This window comes from Rattus norvegicus, chromosome X, assembly GCF_021556685.1.
Source record: "Rattus norvegicus strain SHRSP/BbbUtx chromosome X, alternate assembly SHRSP_T2T, whole genome shotgun sequence".
Classification (NCBI taxonomy): domain Eukaryota; kingdom Metazoa; phylum Chordata; class Mammalia; order Rodentia; family Muridae; genus Rattus; species Rattus norvegicus.
In genome coordinates, this window is record NC_141554.1 from 32,313,898 (window position 1) to 32,330,359 (window position 16,462).

Sequence of the window (16,462 nt, forward strand, 5' to 3'; positions counted from 1 at the left end):
AATCTGGCAACATTTTCTAATCTTCTGCCTCTTTCTCATTCTCTGGCTTGTTCTGTGTTTAACCTGTGTCTAGCTTGTTCGTTCTTCCTTCCTTTCTTTCTTCCTTTCCTTCTTCCTTCCTTTCTTTCTTTCTTTCTTTCTTTCCTTTGGCCATGCTTTTATTTACTACACATACTATAAGCATATACAATACATTCTACAAAAAACCTTCACAGTTTTAAAAATATCCCTTAAACTATCAACAAAGTGTATAGTGTTATAATACGATGGCACATGTTCATATTTATTTCAAATTGGTTTGCTTATCGCCCATTTCAAACCATTAATAGTGAAATGCTACTTTTGGAAAATTAAAATTATCTATTTGTATTATTAATAAACAATTCCAACAAATTAATAAGAATTAACCATGTCAAATATTAGTATTCAAAACTGGGCTCTAACAACAATAATACTCAACTTTAGAGATGTTGACACAGTTCCGAGTTCATAATAAGTGCTCAGTGATACTGAACAGACAGATTTGTAGCACATGACATATTCCACCTGACTGCTTGCTTCAGTTTTTGGTAGCATAGATTCTGTAAATCCAAATGCACATTAAATCCTGTTTTCCTAAGCCAGGTGTGCTGGCCAACGCCTTTAGTCCCAGTCCTTTGGAGACAAAGGCAAGTGGATCTCTGAGTTCAAGACCAGCCTGGCCTACAGAGCTACTTCCGGGACAGTCAGCATTACAAAGTGAGACCTTGTTTCAAAAACCAAAAATAAATTTAAACATATCTGTTCCTGAAATTATGGCATCTGAAACATTTGTCACAGCTGATTTGAATGTTGCATTTTCTTTTGCCTTTGCCTTTGATGCTGGCTTGTATTGTCTCTTCAGTATGTGTGCTGGTCATGGGTATGCAGCTCTATGTGAACCATAAGGACCCCTCGGTGATTTGCTGTTCAGAGCCGTTACATGAATGGTTTGGTTGGATTTTGCTGGGTGTAGCAGTTATTGAATTTTAAGAGGTCAAAGGATGCTTACAAACATCTTCCAAAACTAGCAAGTGCTGTAATCCTAGTCAGATGCATAAGTGCATTGTCACAGAACAAGGTAAACTAAAATTGGCTGCTATGTTTTATACAATCACTTCTGCTTGCTCTCATTTCAATCTGTCTTTGTAAAACTCTCCTGGTAAAACTGCTTCCTTCTGCTCTGTGCTGCTCTATTCTCCTCAACTCTACTGTCCAGCTCTGCACGAACTGTACTGTTCTCTCTTCTTCCTGTACTGTCAGTCTGTCCCTTAAGGAGTTTCCTTTTTCCTGTCCTCGTGAGAGCTGGGCATAGTCTATTCTGTCAAATCTTTCTCTGATTTGTCACATTTTCTGCCACTCAATTAGATATCACATACAAACATAGCTGCTTCCTTCTACAAACTAATTTTGCCTTCTTTGTTTGGGATTAAAGGTATGTACTAAGGGCATGTCTACATTCCAGCCAGAGGAATTAAAGGTGTTTGCTAAAGGCTGAACTAGAAACAGGTTCAAATATCCTTTAACAACAGATAGTTCCCATCTGCTTGTAATTCCAGCTCCAGGGGATCAACACCCTCATTAGTTTCTTCAGGCAGCTGCGCTCATGCACACTGCTACACAACAAGAAAGACAATACATAACTAAAATAAATATTTTTTAAAAGAAAGAAAACAAGTTTTAAGAGGCATGGAGCAATATGGGAATGACACAACTGTGGGCAGTTTCGGAAAATTCAATAGCTTGAGAAGCTGAGAGGAATGCAGAGTGGACAGGAGAATAAGAAAGGTCTATTAAGGAAGAACAGTGAAGGTAGGCAATTATGTGAAATAATACAATATTAAAGGAGTACAGAACTAATAAAATGGAAAACAAAGAAAGTGCAGTTTTGTAATAGAATGAAGACTGTCAGTGCATGAAAATTTATGAGACACAGGACAGAATTGTGAAAGTAAGGAGGGAAAGGAATTCTTAAATAGAGAAAATGGTGGGTGAGCCAGGGATTTATGGGAAATCATGAATTGTGGTGACACACAAGAAACTGTGAGAAAGGACATTCATTCATTGACGAAAACAGGGCACTTTGGGAGAGACAATTTGTGAGAGGCACAAAGTATCGAGGCAATGTAGAAATTGTGTAGGAAATCCACAGGATTGTGGAATACATGGAACATTGTCTTCTAAGATTAATTTTAATATTCGTAATACAAGATAAAAAGGAACTAGACAAGAATAAAATTATATTGAAATATAGTCATCAGCAAAGTGTTCCCAAAGATTTGTTATTGTGGAGGGCTGGTTCACCAGGGAAATATACTATAGGCTAACATAATACATTTTTAGTTGCTAAAATTGCTTTAGTTGCTTTAATTGCTAAAATTGATACAATTTCAAGGCTTTGCCTAGAAGACATACCATTTCCATTCCTGTGTAAGGCAGTTAAATACATCCACTCTCTAAACACTTTACTAGCCTTTCATCCACTGGTAGTATACACCTGTCCCTGTCACTCCATGGTCAGATACTGCATTACTAAATATAATGTCAACTGAAAATATCCAAATTATCCAATCCAAAATATGCTGACCCCTTCTCATCCATTCTTTTCACAGATACCAAAAAAATAGAAGCTCTTGTGTACAGAGCCTCTCTGTCCCCTTGCCTTGTGATCAGTAATCCTGAAGCTTCCACATGCAGCGCTCTCCTACTATGGCTTCATGTATTTCCTCTCTTGGGTTGTGTGAGAATAATAAGCTATCACATTTATGATAACTGTCTTGGTTTGTTTTCTATTGCTGTAATAAACATCATAAACAGAAGCAACTTAGGTTAGAAAGGGACTTGTGGCAAAGTCAGGACAGGAACTCAAAGCAGAAACCTGAAGCCTCCAAGGAACTCAATCAAAAGCCAAGGAGGCCATGAAGGTATACCATCTACTGGCTTCCTTGGTCCCATGGCTCACTTAGCTTGCTTTCTTAAATAAGCTAGTACCACGCGCCCATGGGTGGTACCAGCTACAGTGGGCTGCGTCCTTCCACAGGCCAGTCTGATGAAGGCATACTCTGTGTGAACAAAAATCTAATCAGTACAATATCCATTTCCTATCTGCTGGTTTACCATACACAAATACTATAAAAGCTTACTTTATATAATGTGAAATATAATACTTTTATTATATGAAAGCTGAAAATTCAACGATTGCATGCACTACACTCACAACTGTTACTAGAGTCCTTGAAAGGACTACGCACAGAAGTTTAAGTGCGTGTATTGAATTATAGCACTTTATTCCATAAATAAGCACAAATATCACTTGTTCGTCAAAAAAATACAAATCGACCTTTCAAAAACCGAAGGAGATGACTGTGAAAAACACAGCAACTTGACAACTCCTCCAAAGCGACTCCCTCTGCTACCTAAGTCCAAACCGCGGAGTTTCTCAAAGAGAGCCGCAGAGTTGAAAACACCGCCCAGCCCTTAGAGGCGGAGACGGAGAGAAGGCGGGGGCGGCTATTGGCCTCGGAGCGGAAGGGGTGGGACCGATCCTCCCTGACTGACAAGAGGTTCCTTTCCTCAGCTTGCGGTTTGTGTCAGGGCTCCCGGAAGTCCCGCCTTCGGAAAAGGAAGTAACGGCTCACGAGAAAGCCGGCCGTGACCCGGTCGTTAGCGGTGACCCCGTGTGTGGAAAAGCGGCAGGTGCGGTTGGTGGCTGTGGAGTGTGTTCGGCTTGGCGGTTCAACGCGGTCGCGGCCGCGCGGGACGGTTGGAGAGGAGACTCGGGGACAGACGGTGTCCAGGTTAGGCTGGAGTCTGTGACCTGTGGACACCTCGGACCGGTAGAGGTGGGGCGCGCTTAGACAGGTGGGTAAGATTTGTGGCTCCCTGCCCTTTGCCTCTTGTCTCCCATTTTGGTGACACTTCTTTTTTTAACCTTATTTTCCCTTGTGTCCCAGTTTTCCGGGGGCAGGGGTTCGAGTCTAGTTTAGCATGTTTCCCCTCAGGGCCCGTGTCACCACCCCTTAGGCCCCACCATCAAGACATGTTTCCAGTCTCTCTGAGACGTGTCCCCAAATGGTGGCATAGGTTTCACGGCATCTTCCCAAAGGAGGCACTATTTTAAAACTGCCCCCAAACAAGTTTCCTACCTCATACTTTCTCTTGGGATGGGGTAGAAGAACGAGGGCCAGCCAGGTTCAGAGTAACGGGGATATCGGCTGTTTAGCCTCCATGTTTTAATCTCATTCCTTGCTTTGGCAGTTGGGAATTTTAGACTGGGTGTGAACCCCTGCCATGGGCTCCTCAGCATCTTCTCCTGCTACTGCAGTAAACACCTCAAATGCTTCAGATCATCAGCCAGCTTCAGCTTCACCCCCTTCAGGATGTCCAATGCATGAAGGGCAAAGGAAAGGTAATTCGCCAGTCTAGAAAATTAAAAGAAAGGTAATCGTTTTAGATCAGTGGTTCTCAACCTTCCTAATGCTGGGACCCTTTAACACAGTTCTTCATGTTTTAGTGACCCTCAACCACAAAATTATTTTCATTTCTGTGTCCTTACTTTAATTTTGATACTGTTATGAATCGTAATAACAGTTGCCAGAGGGGTCATCTCACAAGTTGAGAGCCAGGGTTCTAAAGGTGGTTTGGTAGTGAGGCTTGTAAGGCTTGCGGAGTAAGGCACTTTGGGACTGGTCCTAATTTTGCTGCTCACTTGATATCATAAACAATTTCTTCATGTCTCACAGTCTGTCATCTGTATGTAATATAATTTTCACAAGATTATGATGTTGATTACTGAGATCATATATGAAAACTTAGCAGTTCTATAAATCAGCCTTGTCTCTGCAAAGTTTACCTGTGCCTACACCAGTGGCCCTCAGCCATGCATGAGAAGAGCCATCATTCAATACATATTTTGAGTTTCCACAACTGAGAGGAAACAGTACTGCTTATATATAGTGGGGTGGTATTTAAAGATAGTGCTAAATAGACATCATACAACCTCAGGCATGAAGTCTTTGGTCCATAAATAGTAAGAATGAATGCCAGAGCTGAATAAACCTGTCTAGATGTTTCAGTAAACTACTTTGATATCTGTTATGGTCTCCATCTAGGTCAAAATAAGCCTTCATCAAGTGAGTTTGTAGACCACTATGTCAGCACTAGGTTGGAAGCAAAAACATTCTTGAATTAGTGCATGTCTGCTTTAGATAGTTGAGACTGTGGCAATATTGTATCCTTACTGCATGTGCATGTTTACTGCATGCTCTTGCTTCCAGTGCTACCATTCTTCTTTCTCTCTGTTAGCCAACCGTCTACAAGAGGTCAGTACTTATCCTGTGACAAGCATTGCTGGGTTTTGTTTCTTCACTGAGAGAGCAGTAGCAATGCCCGTAGTAGACAAAAATCCTTTGTCTAATAGAGTTTACATTATCACCTGTATAAACCAGTGTGGGAGATCTTCTGGCTGTTTTATAGTCGAGGAAACAAACTAAGGCTCAGACTAATTTATGTACTTCAAGTAATGTAGCTAGTAAGTGGCAAAGTTTGTGAAAATTCTGTGACCTTGGACAAGGACAGATCCCATGGTCCCCTAGTATGTCTCCTAGAAGTTGAGACAAATCAGACAAAGCCTGTGTGTGTCTTTGCTTTGAGCTTCTTTTCTCAAGTAGTTCTCTTCATGATTTATATTTTATCTGTTTCAGAGAGTTGTCCTTCTGCTTTATTTGTATTAGTAAGAATGTGAATACTTAAAGGAGACTAAAGGTCTTCTTGGTTATATGATGTGGAAACTATAGCACTGATTTCCTTCTGATAGCCATCTGGGATCCATGCTCTGGGACGATTGGTGTTCTTTGTGATGCAGAGGGGGTATATCAGTTGTATTCTCACTCTTAACACTTTAATATACAGTCTTGGGGAATAAAGCTTGGTTGAAGAGGCCAAAGGAGTAAATAGAAATTTGTCTTTTCTATGTAATAGCATTCATGATATTCTTTATTTCCTCTTGGTCTCTGGAACAAGGTAGGATTTCATGATAGAAATGGTTTTTTATTCTGGGACACAAATCTTTAAGTACCTTCATATTCATCTGATACTTAGAGAAGCTTCTCAGTCCCCACACCTGTCTGGATCAGCATCCTAGGAGCTTGGGCATTAATTTGGGATTGACTCAAGGATGAGACTGTCGTGGGACATTTTCTTTAAAAATTGCCTTTTTGGTATACTTTATCTGCTGACAAGGACTAGCAACCCAGATGAATAGTACATTTTTTGAGGCTTACTTACTTGAGTCTTGGGAAAAAAAGATGAGCAGAGTGGGATTTACAGTTTTCTTTGAGTATATGTAAAATCTGCTGCTTTTCTGCTCCTGTTTCCAGTACTTGAAGGAATATATCAACAATAGATGCTCAGATAGTGGCTGCTACCTCACTGGGGCTGGACTTGTATGCAACTAATGGCTGGAAGTCAGAGAGACCTAGTGAAGTATGGCCACTTCTCACTGCACGTCCTTTTTCTCTTTCTTTTTTTGTTCTTTTAAAGGGAAAGTACATTTCTAGCATCTTATATTTAGGATTTTAGAAAGTTAACTAGCTTAGTTCTTGCCATCTTTAAGTAGAAGAAATTTAGTTTTCCAATTGTGTTTGGTCAGAACTTTGGCTCTTTAAGGTCCCACCTAAGAGGACCACTTCCGCTGTATCTTAGTATGGTATGATATGATATTTAGCAGTAAGAGTGTTTTAATACTTGATTATTTCAGGCTGTCCAGTGACTGCAGCAGCATCTGACCTGACCAGTGAGAGCAAAGCACACTCTGTACCTGCCCACCAAGACCGGGCCTATGAGTATGTGGAGTGCCCTGTGACCGGTGCTGCAGCCAAGAATAAGGAGAACCTCGATCCTTCAAACCTGGTAATCTACCCTCACCTCTTCCCGGGACATTTTAGGCACCTATGCATTCTCTACCATGGTCAACTGTGTCTCCTCAGGCTATAAACTAGAATAAATCTTTCCTAAATTTCCTCTTGCTGGTTATTTCATTAGAGCAACAACAAAAAAGTAGTATGACCCAAAACATCAGAGGTGTGAAACTCTCATGTCATTGGTTTAATGGGAACTTGTGCTTTTTGTATGGAGAATTGCTTTCCAGGGTGTACTGATTATTTTGTAGTTTATAACATAGTGCTAACATTCAGACACAATCCATTCTACAGATGCCACCACCTAATCAGACACCGTCCCCTGATCAGCCATTTGCTTTGTCTACCTCAAGAGAGGAGTCATCAATTCCAAGAGCAGACTCTGAGAAAAAGTGGGTTTACCCATCTGAACAGATGTTCTGGAATGCCATGTTACGGAAAGGGTGAGTGAATATATTATTTAGAAGATAATTTACTTGCCACGCTTATCTCAGAATTAAATGCTAAAAAGTTTTTGTTTAACCTCCAAAACATAGTATTTTTTTAGTGACTTAAACAGTTTATAATAGAATTTTCATTTATCAGGTTATAAGTTCAAGACCAGTATTTAAGGTCAGTGTTTTCTAGAAAAATAAAATTAATGAGGTATTATGCGGTTGAGGAGTGATCAGGAAAATATTTGTTGTAAGAAAGTGGTTCCCATTATCATTTAAGCCAGCAGCAAGCCCCAGAATCTACAACCAGCAAGTGGGAAAGCCAGTGATTCGAGAACCAGGGGCCTTGGTTGAGAAGCTTGAAATACACAAAGACCTGATGTTTAAGTTCAGGTTGAACATTAGGTAAAGCCTAAAGTTATAGCTCCAGCAAACCTGTAGGAATTCTGTTTGCCTATGGAAAGGACGGCAGCCCTTTTGTTAATACTTAGACCTGTAACCGATTGGATGAGATTTACCTGTACCTCACAGCATTTGTTTTTTAGAAATACGAAAATGAAACAGTTAAAATTATCATTGCTACTAAATGAATAATGCTACCTTAAAGATAGATGGTTTTGTAAGGATGGATTTGGGGATTTTGTGAAATGAGATTAACATGAACCTTCAATTTTTGATTTCAGTGTATACAAGCTTTTATTAAAAAGTGTATATTTTATGTATGCACAGAGTAACTTTTTGACTTTAATCAATAATTGTCAAATTTTATTACATGTTCTTAGGTGGAAGTGGAAAGATGATGATATTAGTCAGAAAGATATGTATAATATCATTAGAATTCACAATCAGAATAATGAGCAAGCTTGGAAGGAGATTTTGAAGTGGGAAGCTCTTCATGCTCAGTAAGTATGTTTAAAATCTTTAAAACAATGTTCCAGCATTGTCTTTACTTCACATTAGGCTTCCTATCGTGTTAACATTTAAATAGTATTTTGTTACTCATTTGTGTAGCAGTGATCATCCTTGTAGGAGAGACCACACTTTCTTATCCACTGAGTTCATAGTGCTGATTGCAGAGAATGGTGAATAAAGATGGCTTATGCCATGGTCTGAAATGGCTGTTGCCTAGCTATGTACTAGAGGTTTCTGGAGGCTTGGTCATATACCTATCTGGCAAGGGGTGCCTGCTCAGTTTCTGAATGTGGCTGTTTAAGCTGTCTTATGTATCACAGTGGGTGGGTTCCAGAAGCTGAGTTCTGAAAAGCACCAGGCAGAGTCTAAATCTCCTTTACTGACCTAGCTAGCTGACTCAGACATTCCAAGCCTGGTCAGATTTGGGGGGGTGGCATATGGAGACCTCATCTCAGTGGAAGAGAAACGGTAGGTCAGTCATTGAAGGAAGAAGTACAACTGAATTGTTTTGGGATCCACAGGAGGTAGGAAAGTACTTTTCAGTATTATTCAGCAGTATTTGGAATCCCCTTAAGGATTGATGTTAAAGATCTGTCTTCATATGGGCCTCTTTTCTCAGAGAGTATAGGTCAATTGAATGAGCACTATTTCTTCACATCACCTGGCAGCTTTGTTGCAACTCTACATGCTGGGCTCACTTATAGGATGTCTGACTGAGTCCACAATGGGTTTTCTGTTTGTGGAATGACATGATACTGCTGGTTTTAGATCTCCTCTAGAAGTGGATGGATGGGAGTATCTTTATAAAGAACTAGGTCCTATCACGATCTGGCTTACATTTTAAATTCCTAACAATGCATGAGTAATAAGTTTCTTGGAGAAAAACCATCTGCTGCTTTATTTTTCAGGTTGTCTTTTGTTTTTGGTATTCGCATTGAGCATTTCAGTATTAGCACTACTTGAGTGTCACTAACTGGATTGTAGGTATACAGTGGGTGTACTTCTCCTGGAGGAGAGACCTGGCTGACTAACTGGGAGCTGCAAGTAGTCATCACAACCTCGGTTAAAAATGATCTTTATTTAAAGGGTCTTTACTTGTAGCATGATTTTAAAGGCAAAGAAATAAGAGCAACAGGCATTTCTGTTTGTCAGTTTCAACACAACTGGTCATTTGCAGATTTCTGGCAAAATTAGCTAGGTCCTAAAAGACCTCACTAATGTCTCCAGAGGAAAACTTACAAAGGTTAAGTTTATTGCATTGTCTGTGATGGTCTTGAGAAGAGATACTAGAAAGGTCATAGTTAGACTCTCCTGTACTCTGGAGATAGTCTTTTCTCTCTTACACTGTAGGAATATAGCTTGTCTTACAAATGAAAGCAACTGGTAAGATAAGTGGCTCCTGTCTTAATGGACTAGTCTTCCAGCGTCATAAGGGCAACTGGTTTGTGTCTTTCAGGGGTAGCCTCTGTGTGCCCCAGTGCCAGTAGAAGATATTCCCCTAAGGGACTTCAGCCAAGGTCTCTAGTTAGGGTCTAACAGTGTTCAGGTTACTTAGAAAAGCAAGTTCAGCACTACTTACAACTCATTCCTGGGGGTCAGCCCCCATTCTTTTTTTTCCAGTAAGCCTGTTAATTGTATCTAATGAAGCAGTAAAGTCCTCCTACAATATTCTTGGATTGTTCCAGGTCATCCAAGGGTAACAAAAGCCAGGGATGCTGAAAGTTCCTCATATTATAGTTTCATTGCATTTGCATACAGTATGTGTACATCTTCCTGCATATTTTGGACAGTCATTTATAATGACTAAAAACAGTATAAATGTTTTATAAATATTTGATATACTGTTTTATTTAAAGAGCAATGAAAAATAAAAATCAGACCTGCTCAGTGCAAGTGCAGAGTTTTATGTTTGTTACCACTTTGTTTTTGAGACAGTGTTGAACAGGCTGACCTCTGTATAACCTAAAGATAACCTTGAACTTGTGATCCTCCTTACCTTTACCTTCCATGTGCTAAAACTACATATGTACATCACAATACTTGATTTATGTGGTACTAAGCATTGAACCCAGAGCTTTATGTGTGGTAGACAAGCACCATGACAACTAAGCTATATTCCCCAGGTTTCAGATACATTGTTTTTCCAAGTAATTTTAGTGTACAGTTGGTTGAATCTGTGAAAATGGAGCTCATAGACTCAGATGGCTGACTGTATAGCAGTTTTTACTGTTTCTCTGCAGAAACACTTAAGTGCTTTATATAAAAAAGAAAGAAAATACACACTATATAACGCTTTGAGAGTATGCCTGTACCCTTGTCCCAGATGAGAAGGTCTTGTCTCCTGTATCTAGCAGGAAAGCTAAAAGATGCCTAAAGACAGATATACATAATCCAAAAGGAAAGAAAAAGGTTTTTAACAAATAGGGACAGTTTATTTGAACTTTGTTAGGAGTTATTATTCTTTGTAAATGTGATAGAATAACAAATAAATACAGAAAAAAGGCATTACTCAAAAACAAAAAAATCATTATCCTGTCCAATGAAAGAAAATGTTTTTAATAAACTATTCTTATTTGGGCATTTTCAGTGAGTGTCCTTGTGGCCCATCATTGGTCCGATTTGGAGGCAAAGCAAGAGAGTATTCACCAAGGGCAAGAATTCGTTCCTGGATGGGGTAAGTGTCAGTATAGAACTGCTATTGACATGCTATAAGCCATGGTCAGCATTCTTATCATCAAAACCAGAGTCTACGAAAAGCAATTCCATCTTCCAAACCTCTAGTATTCAGCCTGTTTTTTTTCCATCTCCATGAGTTTACTCATAGATGGGCAGAATTATAAAGGTTGGGTTGCTAGCCTCATGCTTCACTCTCAAAGGATTGAATTGTCCTTTTTGGTATCTTTAGAACTGTCCTCTTACTCCTCTTGGGGTTGTTATCTTGCCTTATCACTCCTTTGTCTTATAGTGTAATAGGGCTATTTAGTATATTTGATTTCTCTAGTTTCCTACCTAGCCTGGCCTGGGAATCTTTACCATGAACCTATTCCTTTATAGACAGATGATCTGACATAGACTCATCATAGTTCTTAATCGTCATATTCTCTAAGTACCATGGACTGATTGAATAAGTCTCATCTCCTCTGCTAGATATCTGCAAATAAGAGCGAGCATATGAGTATGTGCTGTTTCTCACTCTATCTCTGCATACACCAAGACAGTAGAGACCTGCATTTTAACACTTTGTTTTCATTGCAGGTATGAATTACCTTTTGACCGCCATGACTGGATCATCAATCGTTGTGGCACAGAAGTTAGGTATGTGATTGATTACTATGATGGCGGTGAGGTCAACAAGGACTACCAGTTCACTATCCTGGATGTGCGTCCGGCCTTTGACTCATTCTCAGCAGTATGGGACAGAATGAAAGTTGCTTGGTGGCGCTGGACTTCGTAACCACTATTTTGTTTGTTATGATAAAAGTGAAAATTTTTCCTGAGAAAGCTGTTAAACTATTTTCCCCAAACTAAATGCACTCATAATGTCACTGAGGGTACTTTTCAAGTGAGTGATCATACTTGATCTTGTATTTGGCAAAGATGCAATGCTCCATTAAATTTTGAGTCACATTTTCCATTGCAGTTAATAGGTCAGTTTCATTTTTTCCTGTTTGGTATGAATGGGAAGCAGTCTCTTAGTTTTCTCATTTAATGGCATTATTTGATGTTATTTTCTGTAGACACCTTAACAACCTCTGAAAAAGAGTTTTTAAAAAAACATAAAAGGTTGGTTTTTTTCCTTACTATTTCTTCAGAAGTATTTCAGATATAAAACCTGAAAGTGTGTGATGCTTTTACCTGCCAAATAATTTAACTATATTCAGTATAAATAAGAAACACTTATTCTTGATTTAAAGTAACTAATATTTCTAAAATCCCTATGGTCTAAGTAGCAATTCTAAATAAAATACACAAGTATATATCAAATGTACGCTTCAAAATGTTTAATGTAATTTCTGATTTGACCTTAATAGAAATTTCAACTTGATAACATAAAAATTTCAAAATACTTGGTTTTTATTTCTGTTCAAATATGTAACTGTTAATGAAAATCTGATCACACCATCCCTGGAAGTTGACACATTATCTTAATGTTACCTCATCCCATTCCATCTTCCCACTAGGAGCTTGCCATTGATAGTGTACTGTAAACCTTAAGAGCCTGGCTCCAGTCACAGTGACAGCAGTGTTCCTTTAACAAATAAGATTATATTTGGCTAAGTGTTAGAATTCACAAGAAGTGCATTTTTCTCAGATGTGAAATGTTTGCATCAATTCACCATCGTTTTGATGTTTGTTTTAAGCAAGTGGTAAGTTTGAAAACTGATTGCTGTTGAAAACTGATTGTTTTGCTGGGCAGTAGTAGTAGCACAAGCCTTTAACCCCAGCACTCCATAGATGTCTGAGTTTGAGGCCAGCCTGCTCTACAAAATGAGTTCCACAACAGCCAGGAAAATCCTCTCTAAAAACCAAAAGAAAAAGAAAAGAAAAGAAAACTGATTGTTTTATTTTAATTGTAGCAATATGTTAGAAATAACTTTTTTCTTAAGTGTTGATAATATGAAAATTTTTTGATTAATCGTAAATACTAACTTAGTGGACAGAATTGGTGTTTTTGAATTATTTGACATACATTTCTTTGTTTTATGATGCTTTAAAAATCCAACATGTGAAAATATTTGTATTTTTTAAATAAAGCTGACAGTTAAAAGGTTCTGAAACTTCTTAGAGTGCTTTTGTAGTTACTTAATTTTTGAGAAACTATCTTCACTAAATGCAGCAGTGGTCCCATCTGTTAATCACATCATTTTAACCTGCATAGGAGTGTAATCACTGTTGGCCCTTCTCAGGTAACAACTGGATTAGGACTGAAAACTAAAAATTAACCTGTAAGGAAGGATTCACTTTTACAGTGACAGGATATTGTGAAAATCAACTGTCACGTAAACTGGATTACAAGATCAACAGTTTTATATACCCTTCCCCCACTTCTAGAAATATACCCGCTGAGGACTCAGATTGCTTTGTGGCTAGATTATATTTAAGTCTGTCCAGGGAGTAAAACTTTACTGCTTTGATGGTTTTTATATAACTTGAAATTCATTTTGGATTGTCTCCAACCTTTTAAACTAAGTCTTTTATGTGTGGAAATGTCATCATTGAGAATCAGAGTATTGGCAGGAAAGGTATGTGCAAACTGGGTTACATATTAGCATTTAGTATTCCTGTGAATTCATTAGTTGTCATTTGTGTGATGTTGATGTTCACTGTGCATCACACCCAGGACAGAAGATGGCAAACGATCATCCCTTACCTACAGAACCACAATCTTTCAGAGCTCAGTCCATAAACAAAGTCATAGTACTGTAGAATTCGTATTTAAAAAAACTCTCTAAGGTAATGATGGGGGTAGGGATACATAGAAGTATATTTCAATAGATTTAGCTCCTGTGATGATTAGTGTAGTCAGATTGACAGAATTCAAAATGACATGGGAAATAATGGAACTTGGGATATGCCTGTGGGGACTATCTTGATAACATTAATTGAGCTGGGAATTTTGAGTCACCATGGGCTGTACCATTGGTATCCTGTACTACATAAAATGAAGAAAGTGAGCTGAACACTAGAAACCATGTATATTTGCTTCTCTGTTTCTGGATTATGGGCATAAGGGTGACTAGCTGCTTCAAGCTCTTGCAACTTTGACTTCCCTACCATGATGAATTACCTTAAATTGTGAACCAAAACCCTTTCTCAAGTTGCTTTCTCAGGCTATTTTATCACAGCAACAGGAAACCGACAGTTGCCAATTTCTTTGGTCCCTGAAATGTTTACCCTCTAGCAGAGTTAATGAAAGTGAAGTGCTCTGTATTTATTTCCTGTCTTGTCCTTGTCATTACTGCCAAACCATGTTCAATCATTCGTGTGCTTGAGGCTCTTTGTGATTAGAGGTCATACCCTGAAGAGGGGTAGCTTGTTCATGTGTTCTCTTTTACTTGCTCAGTGACATTTTTGTTCTGGGCCTCCATTTTCATGGTTATAAAATAAGAAAACTGAACTGACGGAGTTGTTTTGCAAGGTCTGTGAGGTGACCTTTATGTGCTTTTGGTGCAGAATCCTGGGTAGAGAAAGCTTAACAGCCATCTGCATGATTGACAGTGACCATCACAGGGGAATTCTGAAGCAAGGCTAGAAGTCAAAGTGCTGAGACACTCCACAGGAAGAATCTGGAAAGATCTGGAGGTTCTTCTAATTCGTGTCAATTTTAATATTACCGGGTACATATAATAGATGCTGAGCAACCTCCTGTTATCTAAAAAAGGCTAAAGGGAATATTTTTTCGAGACTACATGGACATAAATTGATATTTAGTTATCTTAATATGTAAGTCCTACTGGGCAAACATAATTATGTGCCTGGATTTCCCAATTTAAAATGTTAGTAATGTATGACACAAAACCCAGCTTCATAAGTGGAAATTAGGTAAAGCCTAAGAGAGCCATCAAGAATGCTGTCATGAAGCTGGCAACAAGTGGGGAGATAATCAGAGAAATTCTAGTTCTTTCACAGCTTTCCAGGGTTTTCTTAAAAATTCCTGCTACAAAAGTGGACTAGAATTAAAGATGGTATATCCTGTGTGTGGGTCATATAAGGAATAAATGACTGCAGGCAAACATCACCCAGAAGAGCCAGTGGCCTCTACTCCATGCAGAAGGACTAGTGAGTGATGATTTTTATGGCCTTTCAGTTAAAATTCTAACATGCAATCATTTTACAATTTCATTTTGACTGTTTTTTTAAAAAGCAGGGTATGGAATTGTGTAAGGAAAGTAGTGCATGTGCATTCTGGGAGGTTTTGCTGCCTCTCTCATCTCTTCTGTGTTTTCTTTACTGAAGGCCCTTCTTAAAAGTTCTATAGATCAATGCCAAGCAACCAGAGCTTCCAGGGACTAAGCCACTACCTAAAGACTATACATGGACTGACCCTGGACTCTGACCCCATAGGTAGCAATGAATATCCTAGTAAGAGCACCAGTGGAAGGGGAAGCCCTGGGTCCTGCTAAGACTGAACCCCCAGTGAACTAGTCTATGGGGGGAGGGCGGCAATGGTGGGAGGGTTGGGAGGGGAACACCCATAAGGAAGGGTAGGGGGGAGGGGGATGTTTGCCCGGATACCGGGAAAGGGAATAACACTCGAAATGTATATAAGAAATACTCAAGTTAATAAAAAAAAAAAAAAAAAAAAAAAAAGATTAAAAAAAAAAAAAGTTCTATAGATCAGACTTCCTTGGAAGTCTTGGTAAAATGCAGATGACTGGGTTCGCACTGAGGGTCCTTCATCTTGTAGGCCCGGGACAGCTAGGACTTTATGTTTTAACAAGTTCCCAGATGATACTAATACTATTGGTCAGTCACCATGTGGACTTTATTTTTCCCTGGCATCCTTTGGGCATCTACCCAGGACTAACTTTGCAACAGTGTTCCCAGTTGTTGCAAATTCCCATGGTCATAGTCGTGCTCATGGTCAGATTGGAGATGGAAAGCCAAGGTTAAATGGAAATACATTTTTCCCATTTTTCTTATTCCTCATTTCTTCCCCAAAGCCCCTCTTCTCTCAGTTCTGAATGGTGCTTCATTTTTCCAAGTTCTGTTTTAATAACAAAAACTTCCTTGGAGAGTTGATCTCCAATAACTTCTATAGGCAGTGACAAGGGAGCAGGATTGCAGTGGTTGAAGGCAATGTCCCAGACTGACTGAGAAAGTCCCTGTTGTGCTCCGTGCTGTTTCTATGTGGATTGGTTGGTAGCCACTCCCTTGAGCAGCTGAGGTGTTTGCTCTGAGTTATCCCTGACCTTTGCTCACCACCTTAGTTCGCCAGGTGGCCAGAACTAAGTGCCACAGATAGAATAGCTTAAACAACAGGAATTTATTCTCATGGTTCTGGAAGCCAAAAGTCCATGTTCCCATTAGCAAAAGATTTGATCCATATCCTGCTTTTAGCTTCTGGGTATTCCTTGGCTTGTAGAAGGCTGTCTTCATTGTTGTCTTCATTCTCCTTCTCCCCTACCCTTTTAACTCTTTTCCTCCCTTGCTTCTCTCCTTTCTCTTATGCTTGCTTGC

The 16,462-nt window shown here is 39.2% G+C and overlaps 1 protein-coding gene across 3 annotated transcripts; it reads left to right on the forward strand.

The window, feature by feature from the left end:
- Positions 1 to 3,663: 3,663 nt before the first annotated feature.
- On the forward strand, positions 3,664 to 13,059 carry Hccs (holocytochrome c synthase). 3 transcript variants are annotated; one of them, NM_001191732.1, is made up of 7 exons: positions 3,664 to 3,879; positions 4,276 to 4,426; positions 6,776 to 6,927; positions 7,230 to 7,378; positions 8,152 to 8,271; positions 10,869 to 10,955; positions 11,537 to 13,059. In NM_001191732.1, exons 2-7 carry the CDS (start codon positions 4,309 to 4,311, stop codon positions 11,733 to 11,735), a joined length of 825 nt encoding a protein of 274 aa, NP_001178661.1. In that variant the 5' UTR covers positions 3,664 to 3,879; positions 4,276 to 4,308; the 3' UTR covers positions 11,736 to 13,059. The 3 variants fall into 3 exon arrangements, with proteins under 3 accessions (NP_001178661.1, XP_087456282.1, XP_087456283.1); XM_087600156.1 differs by having other exon boundaries at positions 3,681 to 3,815; XM_087600157.1 differs by lacking the exon at positions 4,276 to 4,426 and having other exon boundaries at positions 3,681 to 3,879.
- The last annotated feature ends 3,403 nt before the right edge of the window (positions 13,060 to 16,462 follow it).

Bases quoted from the DNA above. Each gene is read 5' to 3' on its own strand.
- Hccs (NM_001191732.1), top strand. From the start codon at position 4,309: ATGGGCTCCTCAGCATCTTCTCCTGCTACTGCAGTAAACACCTCAAAT. The intron at 4,427-6,775 runs GTAATTCGCCAG...TGATTATTTCAG, and splicing joins GCATGAAGGGCAAAGGAAAG to GCTGTCCAGTGACTGCAGCA. The intron at 8,272-10,868 runs GTAAGTATGTTT...GGGCATTTTCAG, and splicing joins TGGGAAGCTCTTCATGCTCA to TGAGTGTCCTTGTGGCCCAT.